Below are 21,998 nucleotides of genomic sequence, written 5' to 3' on the forward strand. Positions count from 1 at the left end.
TGGTCTAAGTGATAAAGATTTGACCCCTTAAAACAAGTGATAAAAAAATGAGTCAAAAGCATATCGATCTCGTGAAGGAAAAAAATAGATGTTTAATTGTTGACTCGAAGATTAATCTTGTAACATGTTCAATATCCGTAAGTTGTGGATATTTCACAAAATGCCTTAATTAGATTAAAGAATTACAATTGATTAGAAAGGAAAAAAGAAATTACGTTGAATAATAAATTTAACTAAAACTCATTTTAGGAGGCAAATGCTTCAAATCTCAACTTTATAAGTTAGAAAAAAAAAAATTTTTGTGGTGTTAAAAAACAACAAAATTCTATTACTACTCCAAAAACATTGAAAACTGCTAATTTTAAATGGGTTAATTATGTTTCTAGTCCCTATAAAATAGCGACCTTATAAGTTTAGTCCCTACTTAATTTTAATAGCATTTTTAGTCCCTATAAAAAAAAAAATTTACTTATAATTTTAGTCCCTGCTAAAACAAAGTTTGATTAATTATCCTTAAACTCTTAAATTTTTGAACGATTTTTTTGAGACAAGATTAGAACACTATGAAAGGTTCGTTTACTAAAATTTAGAATTTTCTGACATGAAATGAATTAAATATGAATTTTTTAAAACGACAAAAGTTAAAGATAAAAAGTAATAAAATCTGGATGTAGAAATCAAATTTTGCAATAATTTTTTGCGGACAAACTTTTAGTAATGTTCTAAACATGTCAGCAAAAAATTGTTCAAAAATTTAAGAGTTTAAGCATAAATTAAACAAATTTGAATTGAGTAGGGACTAATACTCAGTGCAGAAAACAAAATTAGGGACTAAAAATGCTATTAAAATTAAGTAGGGACTAAACTTACAAGGTCGCTATTTTATAGGGACTAGAAACATAATTAACCCATTTTAAATTTCTAGAATAGTTTTTGTATTTTGGACCCTGACCCTTGTATTAATTATATTTTTCTCGTTCCTTTCTAATATATTTTTGCTATTGAAAAATATTGTCTTTTACAAAAGGAAATCGAAACACCAACTACATTTTAAATTATTATAGGTTTAACTATTTTTTCTATTTGATCTTGAACAATCAACAAAAACGTCATGGTTTTTTTAGGGCAAAAATGTCATGTTTTGTGATCTCAAATATATGAAAATGTCATCTATTTGTCAAAAAAAAAGGAAAATATCAACTAACTCTATTATAATTAATGTTATCGTTCCTAAAATACCTTTTAATTAATTTAAATTTAGGTTTTAATAACTCTTTTAATTTTTTTAAATAAAAATAAACGATGTTCGTTCATTTAAATTGATAGAGTACATAGATACAATACACGTTCAAAGTCGCTAAAAGCAAAAATAAAATAAAATGAATCTGCGAACAAACTCACACCATCCATGTTAATAGCATAAAACGACACAGTACTTGTACCTACAAATATGACTATATTCAAGTATACGGAATGGAATAATCATGTCTCCCGATCTGCAACGTTGACGACGCCAAAGTCAATAATTGAATCTGCAATTGCTTAAAGCTAATCTTTCAACCTGAATCAAATAAAAATCGTACCAAAACCGAAAATAAAAAACAATGCACAAAGACGGAAAATCAAAGCAAACAAAGTCATGCAAACACGACGAAATCACTAAAACAAATGAAATAAGATTGAAAATATGTGAAAATCACTTATTTAACTCGAAAAGAAAGAAAAACAGTTTGGAATGGTGATTTAGGTCAAAATTGACCCTTAATCACCCTCTTTAGTAGATCAAGAAGAAGAAAGGCGATGACGACCAGAGTTTGTGAAGGAGAAAAACAAATTCCATGAGAGATATTTTAGATAATATAATTACTTCTTCTATTAATTAGAAAAAAAAACTAAATGAAATCAACTTAACTATTTTTCTTAAATTATATGGTATGATGTTAGATGTATTACCTAGGAAAGAGTAGGGATACTTGTAAACTTGGGTTTGGTGGTGGCAGGAAGACACAAACGAAGGTATAACAGAGCAACCATCAAATAAAAGGAAACTTCCAAGACAAAAATTGAAAGCATACAAGTATTTCACATGGGACATGAGAATCCTTTCCCACCATGGGAAAGGTTTTTTTAGCCACTAGATTGTTGATTTTACCATGGTCACACCATACTATATTATTTTCTCTTTCTCTTTCTCTTTCACCATTCTCTTCAACCTCCCTATCCACCATGAACCCACCACCACCAATGACTACAACCTCCATGAGTATTGGTATGTTCAAATCTGAAATTTTACATTACAATATTTTCCACCCTCATGTCCTCCTTTAAACGCACACACCACTTCCGACCACCACTTCTACCACCATATCTTCCCTTCTCCGTCTCTTACTCTCCCCACTCCCTCCGCAAAACCACCCTCTCCGTCGTAAGCGACGTTGCTATCAATCACAGGGAGAAACATTCGTAACAAACGCCGTATAAATCTTTGTCTGAACAGTAACACCTTTCTCTTCCACTGGTTCAACGCAAGAAAATCTCCTGTTAGAAAATCTGCCAGTTGGAGTTGGATGATCCTCTGAAAAATCAATGCTATAAGGCCTATAGTTGGCTTTTGATATTGAGCAGAGCCTGTTGTTATTTCCAGTGTCCACTAATGAATCGCCAAAACAAACATTGCAGAAAATAATCACTCTTCCCGTTACCCACAGCAATGCATCGCCTTTGTCTTGAAATTGCAGACAATAATGAAATTTAAATGGAAATAGAATATGAGCTTTGTAAATAATTGGATTCATTTTTCTTTTTTTGTTGTTTGTTTGTTTTGGATTTTTTTTGAAATATTGTTTGTTTTGGATTTATGAACACTATTATTTTTTTTGGATCCATGAGCAAAATATGCAATGAATAGACAAGGGAAGAAGAAAAAAATCCACTTTCATTGGCCTCAACTGAAATGGGGATGTTGCTGGAGACAGTAGTGGGTTTGATGTTGTTGTTTGAAGGAGAGTCAGCGGTAGTGGTGATGTTGGCCTGTTGGGTGAGAGACATGAAGGAAAGAGAATGTGGAAAAAATCTAGTGGTGAAAGAACATGATAATACTGTGGTCTTCTTTTGATCAAACCACTAAAACCAAACTGACCCATGGTGGGAAGGGATTGTACCTTCCCATGTGATCCTTCACCTACAAGTAAAGGTCTAAAAATGGCAAAGGGATACATTGGAATTTGGAAATATCACAATTTTTGTCTCAGTCAAGGCATGCACCAAACCAAAAGACCAATATTTTGTCATTACTATGTTGATGATTCCAGTGAGGGTCAGTTCTAATTTGACTCAGTGGAATAGGTGTCTTGTTTTGGGTAGATTGTCTTCAAAACAAAAGTTTAAAAACCACTTTAAACTTTGTAAAAAAAAAACCACTTAAAACATTTTTTTCTTCATTTTTATAAGAAAAAACTATAATTTCACTAAAATGAAAAATTAACAACTTCGTTATGGCTTTTAAAATCCCTTCTAAAATGTTCTTTAAAAAAAATGCCTTCTAAATCTTTTTTTTTTAATTTTAAAAAATTTATTGTGAATATTATAGCTAAGAAACTTAACCACAATAAATGTAAAAATAGACCTTTGAAAATCTTAAATAAATTTTTGCAAATAGCCTTTGAAAATCTTAAATATTTTTTAAAATTTAGTTTGTTGTCTACTTTCATTCCACACGTGTGTAATTTTCTATGTATATGCCTTTAAAAAGAGAAGTGCAAAGGCTATATATATACTCAACCCAAAAAAAGAACAAAAAGAATGTAACCACCCCATACAAAGGAGAGGGTTCAAGAACTACTCATAATACAAACAAAGCCCCGCTCCTTTTTCCCGGCAAATAGCCATCTTTAAAAGATGATTTAAATATCATATGTTACTTCCTCTATCTAAAAAGACATGGAAGAGAATATAATCTCATTCGTAGTGGCATACAGGTATAAAATATAGTGTGATGCAGATGGTAGATACTTGGATCCCTTAATCATTTTGTTTAAGATTAGATCCTCTAGCCGATGCGTATGAAAGAAATATTTGTTAGGAGATGTTAATCTTTTAAATGAATCTTGGTTATCTCGAAAGGACAAGTCTTCCACGAGAAAACTATCTTCGTTTTAAGAAAAATATATTGTAACCTCAAAAACCCATATTCAGCTTCTTTATTACAATCATCACATATCAACATATATAGTCTTTAATTTTTTGACAAATCATATATAGTCTTTAATAAAAGTCTTGATTTTTGAGTGGAATTTAAAGCTGAAGAGCGCATGAAGCAGCGAATTATATTTAGATCCTTTCATGAAGATTTGGTTGCATAGGCTGAACACGAAATGAAAATGGCATATGGGAATTGAAATCTCTTCCACTCTCATCAAATTCATCATTATCCATTTCTCTCCCACCTTCCACTTCCATACGTTGTTGCTGCTGAAAAAGTACAATATCACAAAAATATTATATGCATTGAAACATAAAGTATATACTGATGATAAATTAACACCTTGATTGATAGGGTAAATGTGTCTCATGCTTTCATGTTATTCCTTAAGTGTAAGGTGGGATCTCGTCCATTTACCTACATTGGGTTACCCGTGGGAACAAACCATAGTTGATTATCTACTTGGAACCTCGTCGAGGCGTTGGAAAAAAGACTTGGTAGTTGGAGGAGTAGATTCATTAGCCTTGGTGGAAGGGTGGTTCTTACAAATTTGGTTTTGTCTTCAATTCCAACTTTATATTTCATTCTTCAAGATGCTGAAAGGGGTGTAGAAAATTTGGGTGAGGATTAAAGTCGCTTTCTTTGGGGCGGTAGTTCAACTTCATCTAAAATTCATTGGGTTAAATGGACTGAAATTTGTAAACCTAAGAAGGATGGGGGATTGAGTGTGACAGATTTACGGGTTTTCAATTTCTCCTTTCAAAGTGGAGATGGTGTTTCAATGTTGACGATAGTGGTACTTGGTTGGAGGTTTTGCGTGCTAAATAAGGTAAAGTAGGTTCCTTATCAACACCTCTTGGGAGTGGCCCGGTAAATTTACATTCTCTATGGTGGCAAGACTTGTGCAATCTTAGTAAAGTCAGCGGGGAATTGATTGGCTCTATGATTTTGCGAAAAGGAAATTAGGCAAAGGTGACTCTATTCTTTTTTGAAAGGACAATTGGATCACTACCACTGCTCTTTATATTATTTTTTCTAGATTATTTAAAATGTCTCTCCAAAAATCTCATCGAATTAATGAAATGGGAACATGCAAGATGGTTCATAGTGTAAGGATTTAAAGTGGCGGAGAAATTTCTTTGTTTGGGAAGAAAAATTGGTAGAAGACCTATTGGGCCTCATTGGTGGATGAGTCACAATGAATAATGAAGTCGATGGATGGGTTTGGAACCTCGTCCCCTGATGTTGTTTTACGATCAAATCCTTGTATGAGACATTATGTTTGAAATCTTTATCATCTATAAATCTTAATGCATCAATAAGGAGGGATCTAAAAATCAATTGTTCTAGTTACGCATCATATGAGGTTCAAACTTTTGGTTGACAACTAATTTTTGAGAGGTTACCTTCTCATGGGAATCTGGCAAATCGTGGTGTTCTGAGAAGTCTCCAAGACACTAATTGAATATGGTGTTGGGGGTACATTAGGGTGAAGGATCATATATTCTGCAGATGTGCTTTTGCAACTTCCATTTGGTATCTTATTTTTAGGTGGGTTGGAATGAGAGTCGTGTTGCTAGGAAACTTTACATCTCTTATTGATAACTTCTCTTCCTCTTCTTGTTCTATCAAACATAAAAAAAGGGTTGACTCTCATTTGGCAAACTCCCGTGTGGAAGGTTTGAGAGGCTACAAATAGGATCATGTTCTCATCCAAAACTTTTAAAGTGGATGGTTTGGGTAACGACGTAAAAGTGAGGTAAAATACTATTTGTACTTCTCCTTTCCTATCAATAATATTAATTTTGTTGTTCAAACAAAAAAAAAATGAACACCTTGACCCAATATTCTTTTTCCTTTTGCACCGTAAAGAAATTATTTTTACTCTAATATTGGTGGCTTTCACTTATCTTAAGACCAAATATTTTACTTCAAAAAAGTTTGGTACTTGGAGGAAGTTAAAAGGATGGGCAATGTTATTTATCCAGAAATAATATGTCCCGAATTACTAGCGAAAATCCATTTTCCAATCAAATTTCTTCCTGCCCACAAATCAAGGGTGGTGGTAGGGCATAATCAAAATTAAAATTTTCTAAAAAATCCCATCAATTTATCCAAGTTCATCCACAAACTTATCTTCTTGTAAAACCCAATCAATTCATCAAAGTTCAACCACGAACGCATCTTCCTATAAAACCCATAGACTCTTCTTCCATTGGATTTCATGGGTACTTTTCAGTTCCGCGAGGGGTGTGAATTTACTGATCCTGACTTTAATTACGACAAAGAAAACAACGAACAAAAACAAGAACAAAATCAAGACGCTGAATCTTCCTCCAATCCAAATCCACCAACCTCGACAATGTATACGCTAAACTTAGTGCCTTAAAACTTAAATACTCTCCGCTTTCAAAATCCTCACCTTCACAATCACAATAAAAATCGCAAACACCACTTCTAAGAAATGTTGTCACGCTTTACCTTCAAATCGGAGGCAACACTCCCAATGCTTCCTCTTAGATAAAACATATCTCCCACTCCTTCGTCATCAAATTTGATTTCGTCTACAATCATTAAACAAATTAACTCGTCAACAATGGAGTATAGCGTACCAACTTAGATGACCGATTTCAAATCGGCATCCCATCTTATGACGAGTTGGCGCCAACTCATCAAACAATTTTTTCTTTCATTCACATTGAATAATAAAAAGTTTTCCTTAAAAAAAATCATAAAGCTTTATAGTTTTATACTTTTATTATAAAAAGAATTAAAATATTTTAAGATATTCACAAGAATTGTTGATGTCATTACCTTGATTTGTTGATGTCATTATAAAAAAAATCTAACAATAATTAAAAGCAACAACCTAATAATTTTGTGTTATTATTCACATAATTTCTGAATAAAACAATAAATTAAAAAATTGATCCCCTCAAAAAAAAAATTAAAAAATTTATTTTAAAACTAATTTCCGTCCGACCATTTTTTCCAACAAGTTAGAATAATATATTAGACGGATTAGACCCGTTTTATCAGAGATCTTGTTTAAAACCCTAACTTAATCGATATAAAATAACGGATTAAACGGTTTAACCCGATAGACTCGACCCACTTTGCCAACCAAATAAAAAACCTCCCATATCACTCCTTTTATCTTATTTTATTTTCCCAAAAATTACCTAAAGAGTAAATTCCCTTTCTCTATTTTGTTCCAAAAACAAATAATTTCCCCTTTCCAACATTCAAATCCCGCGCAATGTTTCTCTCACGTTACCAATTCTCTTCCTCTTCACAATCTTAGGGCTTAATACATTTCTCATCTTTCTCTCTCTCACCGCTCTGATTAACAATAACCGCTTCCCATGACCGACGGCAACTCCAATCTCTCCGCCGCAGGCGGCGGCGATTCATCACGTCCGCCTTCGACGTTCGTCAAAATAGGTGACCGGACACGTTTCACTGTTGAGCTTCGGGAAGGTGAAACCACAATCGTATCGTGGAAGAAGCTTCTCAAAGACGCTAATAAGGCTAACGATGGATCCTCTTCCGCTGCGATTGAACAGGTTCCCAAAGCGAATCATGCGCTTGAAGCTCGAATCGGTTCTGTAAGCGTTTTTTCTTCGATTTACATTGCTGAATTCGTGTTTTCTTTGTTAGGTTTTGTTATTACTGTGATTTTTTGTCAATGTAGCCTTATCTCAATTTTCTAACGGTTTTGATAGTAACCATGCATGAAATTATTGGAATTGGAAAATTGAATTGTTCAATGAAGTTCGATTATTAGGTTTAATTGCTGCGAGTGTTGTTGAATAGGCACATATAGTAGAGCTATAGCGTAGCTATTGTTCTGCAATGCGCTATTCTGTACAAATTATCACTTTCTCAATAATTTGGTCCCTGTGAAGCACAGATACAGAACCGGACACGACACGGACACACCAACACCGCTAATAAATTGAGAAAATCACATAATTCAGCGTAATTATATGTGTCTGTGTCGGTGTCATGTGTCCGACACCAGGACACACCTAATAAGAGGAGTGTCTGTGCTTCGTATTGGTCCCTAAACTATTAAAATCAACTGAAATGTTCCTAAACCATACTCTCATTTCATTCATCAATTTGGTCCCTAAATCAGTTTACGGAGTCACCAAATTGATGGATGAGAGTATAGTTTAGGGAGCTTTTAGTTGATTTCAATAGATTAATGACCGAATTGGTGAGTGAGAGATAGTTTGGGGACTAAATTGGCTGTTTATTCCTTATTAGAGCTTATCCACTGACATATGTTTTGTAAGACTGTTTGGAAGAACTTATGAAAACAGCTTATGACATTCTTAATATGTTGTTTTCAGCTTATACGAAAGCAATTTGCATTTACGTTATCTTTTACTTTAGAAATAGTTTATACACAAGCGTTTGTGTTATATGCTGCAAATAAGCTGTCTATCCAAAAGGGTCATAGTATAGCACTACTGTGTAGTGGAATTTGAACATACTGATATTGTTTGCAATCACTATTGAGTATTGAGAACACTGATTGTTTTACCTGTTTTAGTTTTGGTGGACTTGATGGAACTTCATTTCAGTCGTGTTCTTTAAAGTGATATATATTAGTGTAATAAGAATTAAATTTGTGTATGATGTTTGTCACTTCTTTAAGCATTCTTGTTTGTTGTAAATTTTTAGCTGATTTTGTATTGAGATTTGTAGATAGCAAAGTATTAATTGAATAATATAGTGTCTGAATTGCGGCGTCATGGATGATGGCCCCACTTCCAAATTCAGGTTGCGCGAGGAGCATCTGTATGTTGCTCCTTTGCATTGCAATTTGCAGCTTAAAAATTATTTTTGTGGTGCTACTGGATCTCACGGAGAGTAAACCTCATTTTCCAACCTTTACACACATATTGCTCTTGTTGATATTTTGTTTTTGTTCCCCTTTCTTATTTGGCATCAGAAGATCAGAAACCCTCCTCCTCATTCGTTGCAACACCATTCACATTTGAAGCAAGCCTTTGAAAAACATCCAATTTGCTTTATTTAGCTAACATGTATATGTAAATAAGCCGCAGTTGACAAGTATCTGGCAACTACTTCATCTCCCCACCTTTAGTATTTTTTTTTTTTACGACATGAAATTAAAATATGTGGTATCAAGGAAATCTTGGCTTTGATTGACTCAAGCACATGTAATGGTTCAGTATTTTATTATTCGTCATCTATGTGATGTGAACCATCGTAAGTTTAGTTTTCTTTGAAATTGTATATAGTTTTGTTCTTCGCTATTTTAGCTATCCTCACTTGTCATTTTTAGGGACAAACTGAGAATAAAGAAGAAGATGCTCCCCAGACAAACCGGTTCAGTGCTGTAATAGAGAAGATTGAACGGCTTTACATGGTATGTATATGCACTGTTTACTATGCTTGTTATTCAGTGACCTGTACCTGCACGAATTTGCTTCTACTGTAAATTCATATTAAAGATGTGCATTTAAGAATTATGTTAAATTTTTATTGGTATCTGCGTTTGGATTTGGAATAATGGGATACCAAATCATTTTCAGGGTAATGATAGTAGCGACGAGGAGGATCTACCCGTTGTTCCTGATGATCAGTATGATACAGAAGACTCTTTCATTGATGATGCTGAGCTGGTTGGTGTATTTCTATATTGTTTCTGTTTGTTATGAGTCTTTTGACCTTTGATTTTGAGTGGAGTATTTTGTTCTATATTATGGACTTTCAAACACACACACACACACACACAAACATATTTATATTTTTCAACTGTTCTTTTTGTAGGATGAATATTTTGAGGTTGATAATTCTGCAATCAAACATGATGGTTTCTTTGTAAACAGGGGGAAATTGGAGCGCCTGTAAGTATTGTTTTGATTAACTACTTGCCTGATGCATTTCTTAATTGTCTTTTATAAACTACTTAAACTTAACACACTTTTTTCTTTCTGGTTTATGAGTGGAGAACATAAGTCAATGGAGGTATATTGACACAATGAGTGATTATATTTAATGGTCATTTATGTGTGCTTTTGGTAGTTATGACAGCAGCTAATGCTGTAATTTCTCTATAAAACTTTGTATGTTTATGCGTGTAATGTTGAGTGCGACACAACTTCCATATAAAGAAATTTAAAACTCCACACCTCTTCTTTATGTGCTGATGCTATGACAAAATGTGTATATATTAAAAGTTGTTAAATGCTAACCAGTTTTAAGGTAGTGGCTAATAAATTATAAGTAAAAGAGATTTATCGAAAAGGGTTGTATTTATTGTAGACAATGGATTAGCTGTTTTGCTGTCTAATAAATATTTATATTTATACGGACATTGGTTAGCAGGATCCTTGATTGTTTGATCATCATCATTTAACTTAAAACAAATCCTAGAAGGGTTTTGAATTACTAGTTCGCAAGGAAGGAGGGTGGAGTCGTTGCCTAAATGCATAACTAGAAAATGAGCTTTAGTGATGGCAGCTTGAGTGAACCTCTTATATTTTGAGAAATGTTTCTTTGCAATTTGCACTGTTTAACTGTTTCTATAAAATGTTTGGTGCAGCCTTTGGAAAATACTAATTTATTGCAATATTAAATTTAGGGTTCTAGTTGGGGAAGTTAGTCTGTTCAATTTAGGTAATACTAATTTTGCTTTATCTCCTGCCTAAAAAGGGAAGAATCTCTGCATTTTACGCAATTCATTAATTTGTAGCATGTAAACAAATTAACGAAAAGCTGGCTTCTCTACAGTCGTTAAACAGTTTTCGTACTTTCATATTTGACTTCTTTAAAAGTCTGGAATCATGAAAGACCACCAAACCAAATCATGTATTTATGATTGAATTTATTAAATTGAATATTAGTGTAATTAAAAGATTCAACTCAATTTTTTATCACTCTTATTGATTTTATCTTTCTTTATTACAAGAAATGAACCTCCGGCATTACCTAATCAACCAGAAAAGAAAAAGCGCCGGAAAGATATATCGAAGAATCCAGGTGAAAACGTTGATGGACATGTACCAAATAAACGTGCAAAAGTGGGCAAGACAGCTGCTGGAAAGACTGCATCATTACCTGTGAAGAATACAGTTAATTCCTCACAGAATTTGGCTGTACCTGGTGAACATGATGAAGACTTGAAATCTCAGAATCAATTTGAGATCTCTGGAATTACTTTGAAAAAGAAAACGGCTGATACTAGACCAATTTCAGATCCTTCTCTCTGTTTGAAAGCATCAAATAATGATGTCCCTTCTGTGGTTGTCTGTTTGAAAGCGTCAGATAATGATGTCCCCTCTGTGGTAGAAGCCAAAGATGCTGATAAACAGAAGACAGGAGTACTTCAATCTAAGACCAGAGTAGATAAGAATAAAGATGCAAGTGGAGTGCACGATACTTCTGATCAGAAGTACCAAGAAAAAAGTGTCTATGCACATTCAAAACCCCAACCTGGACGAACCCCAAGTAGTGCTGATTGTTTAGAAAATACAGGTGGATCAACAGATAAAAATGGCATTGATGAATTACCAGATCTTAACTTGTCTGAGGGAAAATCTGTGATGCAAGCACCAGTAAGTTAACTTCTTTTGCTTTACTGGTATAATTTCTTTTCTGCATTGAATAAAGAGTATTAATAAAGCATCGTGGTCATTTGTGTATCAGATACTGATGTGTATACAATATGTCTAGATACCTATTCCGGGAGTATCCGTTATTTTATTTTAATCTAAGAAATTGTTGACTTATGTTTGGAATATGTCTTGATACCTATTCAGGGAGTATCCTTCATGATTTTATTTTAATTTAAGAAATTATTGACGTATGTATGGAATACAGCTTCTGTTGTTTAGGATGCAGTTTTAAAACACACCTTGCTTGTTCTTCATTATGTATTGGAGAAATGGGAGTACATGCTACTTCATTGATTCATTGAAGAGAAACATAATGGATCAAAAATAGGCTAATGATATATGATTTAAGTGCACCCCAACCTTAGACTTTTGTCTAGGATTGTAATGGAAAGACGAGATTGTGGGACCATAGTCACTTGGGTCGCAATTCTCGTTCGTACGCGGTATGGGTTCGGGTACATGACACGCAACTCTCGAATATTAGGCACGTGAAGGGTATACATAGGTACACCATTTTGGTTTGTGGTACGTTCTAATATAATAATCGGTTCAATATGAATAGAAATAATTATTTAGTGAAATGAGTTGGTGGATTTTGCGAAGAAATCAAAGAGAGAGTGTTTTGGTGAGGGTCAGTTAGTTCTACATCTCAATTGGCTTTTATTAAAGGAAGGAATTTGATAGACGGTGTTTTGGTGGTAAATGAGTTGGTGGATTTTGCGAGAAATCAAAGAGGGAGTGTTTGATTTTAAAGATGGATTTTGTAAAGGCTTATGATTCGGTAGATTGGAGCTTTTTGGAATATATGTTGCATCATGTTGGTTTTTGCGAGAAATGGGTGAGGTGGATGAAGGCGTGTATTTTTGGGGGGGACAATGTCTATCCTCGTCAATGGTAGTCAATGGAGGAAATTAATATTCAATTGGGGCTTAAGCAAGGTGATCCGCTTGCACCGTTTTTGTTCCTTTTGGTAGCGGCGGGTTGACGAGGAATGTGGTTGATAGGGGTGGAGAACCTTCAAAAAGTTGTTTGATACCACATTCCTAAACCGGAAACCTACGGTGTGGAAACCTTGATCTTTTGATGAAAATTAATCTTGATCTTCAAACCGGAAAAGGAACAAAAATTAATTTTCTTAGAGTATCATCGGCATCCGGATACTCTTGATCTACAAAAATTAATCTTGATCTTCAAAAATTAATTTTCCGTCCTACGGCGGGTTGATCTTTTATGAAAATTAATCTTGATCTTTTGATGCCGATGATACCTACGGTGGAGAACCTTTGGACACTAAAAGCTTTGTTGAGAGGTTTTGAGATGGCATCCGGATTGAAGGTTAATTTTCATAAAAGTTGTTTGATAGGAGTGAATGTGGAAAGAGATTTTATGGAGATGGCTTGCGAGTTTTTGAATTGTAGTGAAGGTGCGCTCCCTTTTAAATATCTCGGATTGCCGGTGGGGGAAAATCCCGGAAGAACTACAACGAGGCAACCGCTATTGGACTTATTAAATCGTAAACTTAACAATTGGGGAAATAAGTTTATTAGTCTTGGAGGAAGGACAGTTCTTCTCAACTCGGTTTTAAACTCAATTCCTATTTTCTACTTGTCATTTTTTAAGATACCTTCAACGGTGTGGCGGAAGATTGTAAAAATTCAAAGGGAGTTTCTTTAGGGGGGTGTGGGGGGTGGTAGGAAAATAAATTGGGAGATGGAGTTTGGTTTGTAAGCCAAAAAAGGATGGTGGTTTAGGGGTGCGGGATGTGAGAGAGGTAAACTTGAGTTTGTTGGCTAAGTGGAAATGGTGGTTATTAAATGACGGGGAGGCCCTTTGGAAGGAGGTGTTGTTGGAAAAATACGGGAGTGTGATAGGTGATTTGTTGGTTAGAGAGGATTATGTTTGGTCGAGTTAAGTCTCTAAGTGGTGGAGGGATCGAATTGGTTCAATTCCGAAATAACTAGAAGGGTGGGGAGTGGGAGGAATATGAGTTCTTGGGAGGCCGCGTGGAGGGGGGATCTCGCTTTCCGGTATAAATATCCAAGATTATTCTCCTTATCAAATCAAAAGGAGGTTAAGGTGGGTGATTTCGGGGTTGCCTTGACTACGGAGATAAATTGGGAGTTTCCTCACCAAATCATCCTAATAAGCTTTTCAAAGTTGCTTTTTATTGATGATTATTAGGATGGATTTGGTGAGGGTCAGTTGACTCTCATGCTAGTTCTTTTTATTTTTTGTTGTTGATTTGTATCTTCTTTTGGGCTTATGCCTCGTTTAATCAACAAAAAAAATCTTGGCAAGTATAATTTGGCAACAACAAAAATAAAAGCTTAATTCTTATTTCCTTTTTAAAAATCACATTCCAACCAAAGTCACAAAAAAAGGATATTGTGATAGTCCCAAAATTGCTAGTATTATATTAAAATTAATTATTAACTTCATTCTCTTCATGTCACCAAAAAAACTTCATTCTCCATACTTTCCATGTCAAACATAGAGAGATAGCACTAGTCCCACATCGGAAGTTTGGCGAGCATAGAGAGTTAAACTAGGTTATAAATAAGCAGTATACAACAAGGTGCCAGCGTACAACAAGTGTATCGCACTGGCGGGCCTAGTGATAATTCACTTTTTCAGAAGTGATAATCACTTCCCAATGCCTACTGGAGTAGCTTAATATCAAGTTTTTATTACTGGTTTTTACCGATACGCTAGTTCGTGGTTTCCTGCAAATTCTTCGCGGATTTGTGCAAACTAATTTGCAAATGTACCGCTATTTGGCACCGGCAAACCAATTTGCAGTTCCCTAGGGACATCAACGAATTACGTGACTATGTGTGGGACTTTAGTGGAGATGTACACCATCCACTAGGAAATTTAAGAGTCCTACATAGGAAGAGATATGGGCTGAACAAATGTTTATAAGTGAGCTAGTCCTCACCTTACAAGCCAGTTTTGTAAGGTTGAGTTAGGCCCAACCCAAATTCTAAGTGATGATAATGGGTTTCTTGAATTGGTTGGGTTTTCTATTAATGAACTAGACATAGAACTTTTGCTTTTTGGATGATGGGAATGAAGGAGAAGAAAGTATAAACAATTAGTATTAGATGGTAAATAGTCTGCAATCGCATTGGGCCGCCAGCATTTCTTCTGATTAGGACTAATGATGCTTCTTGTGACATTCTAACATTGTTTGGAAGAAAAATGTAATTTTTTGTGACACATTTATTAGGGAATATATACTTTGATATGGACGAGGGAAAATATGTGTATGGTTTTAGTTACGAAGAGGTTGTCAAAATCCGAAATGGAGTTGCAAGATTGTAATTTGGTGAATTGTAAGATGGATCACAAATTGACAAATATATTCATATAAAATCATATATGCATAAAATAAAATAATATATGCAAGTTAAAGAAAAACGCCTCAAAACACCACAATTACTTAATAAACAAATAAGTTGATGCTTATTAAAATACAATATAGATAATAGTTTTTTTTATATGTTTGTGTCCGACTTTTTTAAATCACCTTAGCAAATATTAATTATTGAAAACAAAAAAGAAAGCAAGTTCTAGAACAGAGTAAAAAGATTTGCACAAATAAAACTGATTAAATCATTAGAAAGCAAAGCGACAAGTTAATAGGCGCAGTGGGTTAGCTAGTGACTGTCGCAGCCTTTCACGTGTTTTACACGTGTTATTTTAGGTTTTTTTAATGCCAGCGTCGTTTTTAAAGAACCGGGTTGAGGACCCGACCCACAAACTACATCTCTGCGTAACACGAACAGAATCAGCTGGCACACAGGATTCTACCGTTTTTACAAATTTACACGGCAATCCCAGCCGCTCCCACCAATCTGTGATTCTTCCTATGCGCGAACTCAGGCAGACCTAGCAAGATAGCAGAATTGCATGATTTCACGCATTGGGGCGTGATTTTGACTATTTATGATGGCTATCTATTAATGAGAAATATCAACAAATCAATACAAATATCATGCATTGATGCAAAGCATGTATTCATTAATAATTGCGTCAATATATCTAGTATGCGCGTCGTATTGTACCTCTTGCGTTTGGACATAATAGTTTCTACCATGTACACCATAGTTACCCCATGAAGCATGATAGAACCCATCAAATAAGAACTTCCTTTACAGTCAGTTTCGATTCCAATCAACAGATCAATCTTACATTGAAACATGGCATGCTCTGTGCTAGACAAAGTGTGATAGGATCCCAATTGAGAATAGTGGGCCAAAATAGTGACACAGGAAAATAGAGAAGGGAGGGAATTAGATGACGTGGCAAAGGGTGTAGGTGTAGCCAAGTTTGTTATAAGGAGCTGTGGAGAGAGGATCGTGCAGAATCATTTTACTGTTAGAACCTAGAGGGTCAGGGTAGATAGAGTGTTTTCTCTTCTCTGAGGAGCTTTAGCTCTGGGGTTACAGGGGTTAATTCTTCTGTAATACATACTGTTTTTCATCAATAATACAAGTTCTGTTCTAGTCAATTTCTGGGTTCCTAACAAATCACCAATAATACAAGTTCTGTTCTAGTCAATTTCTGGGTTCCTAACAAAGTGTGTGCTACATTCCACAAAAAATGCGCCAAATAGTAAAAAGAAATGATTTGCTGACTCCCTGCCTATTTTTCATGAAGTACACTGCTGCTCGCGAATTCTACGTTGTGTATCTTTGTCGCTTGTATGTACTCCCTTGTTATCTAGGCTGTTGTGGGAGATGCATTTTATTCTAAATAATAGCTATTTAATTTGAGGATAGTGGGATGTATGGGTTAATTTCTCTTTAAGAAGGATTTAACTGGAAATTTTGTTTAACTATACTGTCTTTGTAATGTATGCTTGGCAGTGTAACATTTCTGTTTACTGTGACTTTTGACGGTGAAGATGTGACAATGGAATGGTACATGTGTAACATATACTGTATTAGTAATGCAGTTGGTTGATTTTTTTTTTTTTCTTTTGCAGAAATCTAAAAACATACTAAAAAAAGATTGCTCCGCTTTGAGGCCAAAATCTACAATTCTGGAGAAAGCTGTTCAAGATTTAGAGAAAACGGTTGCAGAATGTAAGTTTGCAAACTGTTTTGAAGTTTCTCACTTAAATCGTCAATGTGAGAAGCATGTTACTAATGCAAGTTTTCCTTTTTTCAAATATTATTACAGCAAGGCCACCAATTATGGAAAAACAGGAGGTTGATAGCACATCTCAAGCTATTAAACGGAGATTACCCAGGGAAATAAAACTAAAACTTGCTAAAGTTGCTAGATTAGCGGTACTGGAAAACTCTGCATTCCTGATGTTGTGCTTCTAGAAACACACAAATTTGCATATATTTTATTATTGGTGTATATAAGCATTGTAATATTAACTTGTGTTCTTTGTCAGCAGGCAAGCCAAGGGAAAGTATCACAGGAGTTAATTAATCGTCTTATGAGTATTCTCGGGCACCTGATTCAGCTCAGAACACTAAAGGTTTCTCAGCATATATGACCCTTTATTTATTGTTTCAGTTTCCATCCATGATATCCCCTCCCCTTTTAGCTGACATTTAACTACTATTTGTATTGGTATGATCATAGTCTTATTCCCACCACAATTTTCATGCATTATTATTATTTTGATTGCACAGTTCTGAAGAATGCTTAGTGATTGGTGCTTTATAATTTGTCACCTTAACTATTGGTTGTAAGTTAGATGATTAAGATATTTATTTCCTACAATTTAGTATTTGTTTAATGATTGCAGTGATTTAACAGTCATTCTTGAGTCTTGACCTAGTTACTTTGTTCTTTAAGTGAATTACATTTTGTGGCCTTTTGAAACATTGATTATCTTTTGTTGCCGTTTTATTTTTCATTTTTGTGCACTTCAATGCGATGTGACTTTGGTAGCGTTTTGACATTGAGACGGAATTGAATGAAACACATGCTTGGCTCCTTTTCTTTAGTGGAATCAAGATAAATCATCTGTTCTTGCGTCCCTTTTTTCTTTCTTTCTATTTTTAAATTCATCAAACCTAAATTAGGAGCCATATGTTCTATCTCATTCTAGCAAATACTACCTTTGATTCTATGAGCTTCTTACATCTAAATGATAGCTTGTCAATGTTTATTTTAATTTAAATAAAATCTCTTCTCTCTTGAGAAGCGAATGACTTATTTTATATTTGGAGACTCCAGAGTCCTGGTCAGTCTTTCCAGAAATGATTCTAATGGTAGCTGATTATGTTTGCATAGTTTTTCAAATTGACTCTAATTTTTTAAACGTATCACTATTGTTACACTTCAAAAGTTATTCGCACTTATCGAAATCAAACAAACTCAATTTTAAAATCCATTCTTTTAAATCCAACCCTGAAAGACATCTCCCACACATTATTTATCGTATGTTATATGGTCTTAAAGTTTCAGAACTATTCATATCTTTGTTTGTATTCAATGATGTGTATGCATGTTTACTTTCCCTTAATGAATGGAATAATTTATCTTGACATCATCTCATGTAATGTCTCCCTGCTTCAGAGAAACTTGAAAATTATGATCAATACGGGTTTGTCTGCAAAGAAGGAGAAAGATGATAGGTTTCAACAAAAAAAAAAGGAAGTTATTGCGATGATAAAGATGCAGGCCCCATCTATTGACTCCGAGGTTTATTTTCGTTGACTTGCTATTTCATTCAATACGTTTGAATTTGTTTTATTTATGCCAATTCCATACGCAATGCTGCTTATCTTATTTGGTTCATCGTTACATTCATTTTGTTCCCACCATTATATTAATCCATGATATACTTCATTCTTTCTTGTTGCGTTTCTCTTGGGGTGTGTTTGGTTTTGAGAAGAGAGGAAGAGATGAGAAAGAGTGTGAAAAGAATAAAAAAAGTGAGAAATAGAGTTTGATTTGAAATGGACAGCTGAGTCTGAGTGTGATGAGAAGCTAGCTAGGAGACAAGGGTACGGTGGGAATAACATATAAAGATTGCTTCTCGCCTCTTTCTTCGCAAATCAGCGAAGTAGAAAAAAGTGGTGGGACCCATAGTATTTTTATCTGTTGCCCCTATTTCTCTTGTTCACTACCAAGAGAAAGACCAAACTTCCCTTATTCTCTCTACTCTATTTCTCTCATGCCTACCAAACAGACTTAATGAATTCGATGCAATTTTGAGTTTGTTTTGCAAATCCTATTTTTTATATTTTGATTACATCATTGTTTTTCCTAGAAAGGGATTTCATTAGTTGTAATTATGACATTAAATCATGTGATTACAGTTTAAGGTAATTTGGGTTGTTTTAATTTGTTTTTCTGGTATTTCAGCTGCAGCAAGCTGGAGTATCTGGTGATCAAGAATTGGGTTCTGATGGAAAAGCAATATCCAAAAGGAATTTTAGTTTGGACACTGCATTGGAAGACAAGATTTGTGATCTCTATGACCTTTTTGTTGATGTACAGAAATTGTACCTTAATTACTTCTTCTGATGATCCTGTTTAGTTTGAAAGTTCTTGTTCTTAATGAATCTTGTTTGCAATTGCTCCAGGGATTGGATGAAACTGCAGGTCCGCTAATCAGAAAGTTGTATGCTGAGGTGAATTGAATTTCCCTGTTTTCCTCTCAATATTGGTCTAGGATAGTTATTGGATTGCTCATGTTATGATAATGTGGGATTGTATTGTGAACTCATGCTACTGGTGATAAAAAACTAAACTTGGGTTTTACTCTTGACTTGTTGCATATTTGAATATAAAATAACACTGTGCTACAAGACCCTAAAAAATGAGAAGGGTCCTCGATTGATTTTTCACTGTTGCTTTTTTTAGTTCCATTATGGCGTTTATTTTTATCGAGTCTGTTACATCAGATGTATGTTATTTTTGTGTGCGTGTGTGTTTACGTGTTGAATGTTCAGAGTTTCAGTATAAACAACAGTTTTCCTAACTTCAAAGTCCTGTGTCTTCAGCTAGCTGCACTATGGCCGAATGGTTGCATGGATAACCATGGGATCAAAGGTGCAATTGTCCGGGCAAAAGAGAGGCGCAGAGCACTACACAGTAGAAATAAGGTATGCCTTTAGCCAATTTATTATTGAATAACTATTGTATGATTTAAATTCTATAAATTCATCTTGGCCATTGATAATCTCAGTAGATTCTATAAATTCATCTTGGCCATTGATAATGTCAGTAGAACGGGAGAACTTGGTTTTTGCTGTCTGCAAAAAAAAAGATGACAAACAGATTTGATATTTTATTGTCAGGATGATGTTTCATGTTTGTTTCTCTCATTGCTTTACCCATATTGTTAGGATCAGGAAACAATTAAAAGGAAAAAGTTATTGGCACCTCGACGTGAGGAGAATGTTGAACTTGATACTAGTTCACAGCAGAAAATGCGAGAGCGATTAGCTCCAGAATCTAGCACTCAGACTTCATTGAATAAGGGAGTTTCTAAGACAGTTACAGATATCCGGGTTCTCAGCCCCCCTGTGAATGTTCCAAAAACTGAAAAAGCAAAGGGGAGGAGTTCAAGCCCTGTGAATGGTCCGAACAAAGAAAAAGCAAAGGGGAGGAGTTCAAGCCCTGTGAATGGTCCGAACAAAGAAAAAGCAAAGGGGAGGAGTTCAAGCCCTGTGAATGGTTCAAACAAAGAAAAAGCAAAGGGGAGTTCAAACCCTGTGAATGGTCCGAACAAAGAAAAAACAAAGGGGAGTTCAAACCCTGTGAGTGGTCCGAAAAAAGAAAAAGCAAAGGGGAGTTCAAGCTGTTCCCCGGATGATGCCAGGGTTAAAGACGGTGTTTTAACTAAGAAGGTAATGAAGAAGAGAAAGACAGAATCTGAGTTGGAAGGAACTCATTGTCGCCCTCAGAAGCTGGCTTCTTTGAAGGTAGAAGATAGGCCCAAGTCCGTTAAGCAGTCTGCAGTTGTTCCCCCCAAATCAAACATTCAGTCAACATCTCTACCCGGTGTTGAACAATCAAGCTAGCATGGTATCAACTAGGATGTTTGCACAACAGAATGTTTGTGTATCACTGTTTTTTGTTTTACCTGAATCCCCCCCTAGTCCTTCCATATCAAATTATATCCTCACTGATTATCATCATTTTTGTAATTAGATGTCCCTGCAAAGTTCGGTCAAATTTAGATAGCTGTGCTCATTGTTAGTGATCCAAGGTGGTGGTGATTCTCTAGTCAGTATACAGTTTTGCTTTTATATACAAAAAGTATGCTGTTTTGATTCACTCAACTCCTCTCCCCTCGAAACTTCAATTATTTAGAGCTAAAATTGATTTAAAAATGTTTATTTCCCTCTCACTATCTTCAAACTAAACAGACCTTTAATAGAGAAAACGAGTGGAGGGGATATATTTTTCATGGGGGGATGGAGGGAAATTTTCTACCCTCCCCCCAAAATCTCTAATTATTAGAGTAGAATTGAAATTGATTACAAGGGATTTTTTTTTCTCCCCCCTTCAAAAAATATCGAACGAAATATAAGGGTTTAAAAGATCCATCCCTTCTACGAAATATAGAATCATGTGTTTTTGGGAACACAATGATTGAAATGAAAATACATACGTTAAGTTCTATTTCAACTAGACCTACTAAACAACACACAGAGAACATGAATATCTGGACTTGGATGGACCATTCGTACGACATAAGCTAATTACTAAATCCAACACCAGAAGAATTTAGAGAAACTGGATTTTTTAGACCCTTCTCCTAACCTACTTCTAAATGTCCGACCCCATTCTTGCCTCTTTCGTCAGATCGTTCACAAAAATTTAGATGCTTGTATGAGCTTTTTGAACAAGTGTCTTACGAATGTTGGACACGGACGTGTATTGGACATGAGATACACCTTATTTATTTTTTTTGGTATAGGTTAAAATATTGTCAGGTGGTAATAAATTCCATTTAACGTTTCCTTCAACAAACATTAGTCTGAGGCTCCTCAAATGAATGTATGGTCCTATAGTAATAACGTGATTGTGTATACACTCTTGAAGGGGAGATAATACCAAAATGTTGGGAGATGTAAGTAAAACGAGTAATTAAGTACAATTGTAGAGGATAATTGCATACCCAGTTAAGTACTCGAGTAGGGTAGAACCTCTAAAAG

General features: G+C 34.9%; 1 protein-coding gene across 4 annotated transcripts; it reads left to right on the forward strand.

Annotated features, from left to right (window-relative positions):
- The first annotated feature begins 7,356 nt into the window (after nt 1–7,356).
- Nucleotides 7,357–21,119, forward strand: LOC146953163 (ubinuclein-1-like). Of its 4 annotated transcripts, none has more exons than XM_085708162.1 (13): nt 7,357–7,809; nt 9,522–9,605; nt 9,772–9,861; nt 10,010–10,086; nt 11,151–11,796; nt 16,847–16,946; nt 17,044–17,153; nt 17,270–17,353; nt 18,403–18,528; nt 19,195–19,323; nt 19,416–19,463; nt 19,836–19,937; nt 20,181–21,119. In XM_085708162.1, the coding sequence occupies exons 1-13, from the start codon at nt 7,567–7,569 to the stop codon at nt 20,856–20,858; spliced, it is 2,517 nt and encodes an 838-aa protein (XP_085564288.1). In that variant the 5' UTR covers nt 7,357–7,566; the 3' UTR covers nt 20,859–21,119. The 4 variants fall into 4 exon arrangements, with proteins under 4 accessions (XP_085564288.1, XP_085564294.1, XP_085564286.1 ...); XM_085708168.1 differs by having other exon boundaries at nt 7,378–7,809; nt 20,187–21,119; XM_085708160.1 differs by having other exon boundaries at nt 7,379–7,809; nt 17,267–17,353.
- The last annotated feature ends 879 nt before the right edge of the window (nt 21,120–21,998 follow it).

This window comes from Medicago sativa, chromosome 1 (assembly GCF_051527215.1).
Source record: "Medicago sativa cultivar Bolivia chromosome 1, Bolivia_mono, whole genome shotgun sequence".
NCBI lineage: Eukaryota > Viridiplantae > Streptophyta > Magnoliopsida > Fabales > Fabaceae > Medicago > Medicago sativa.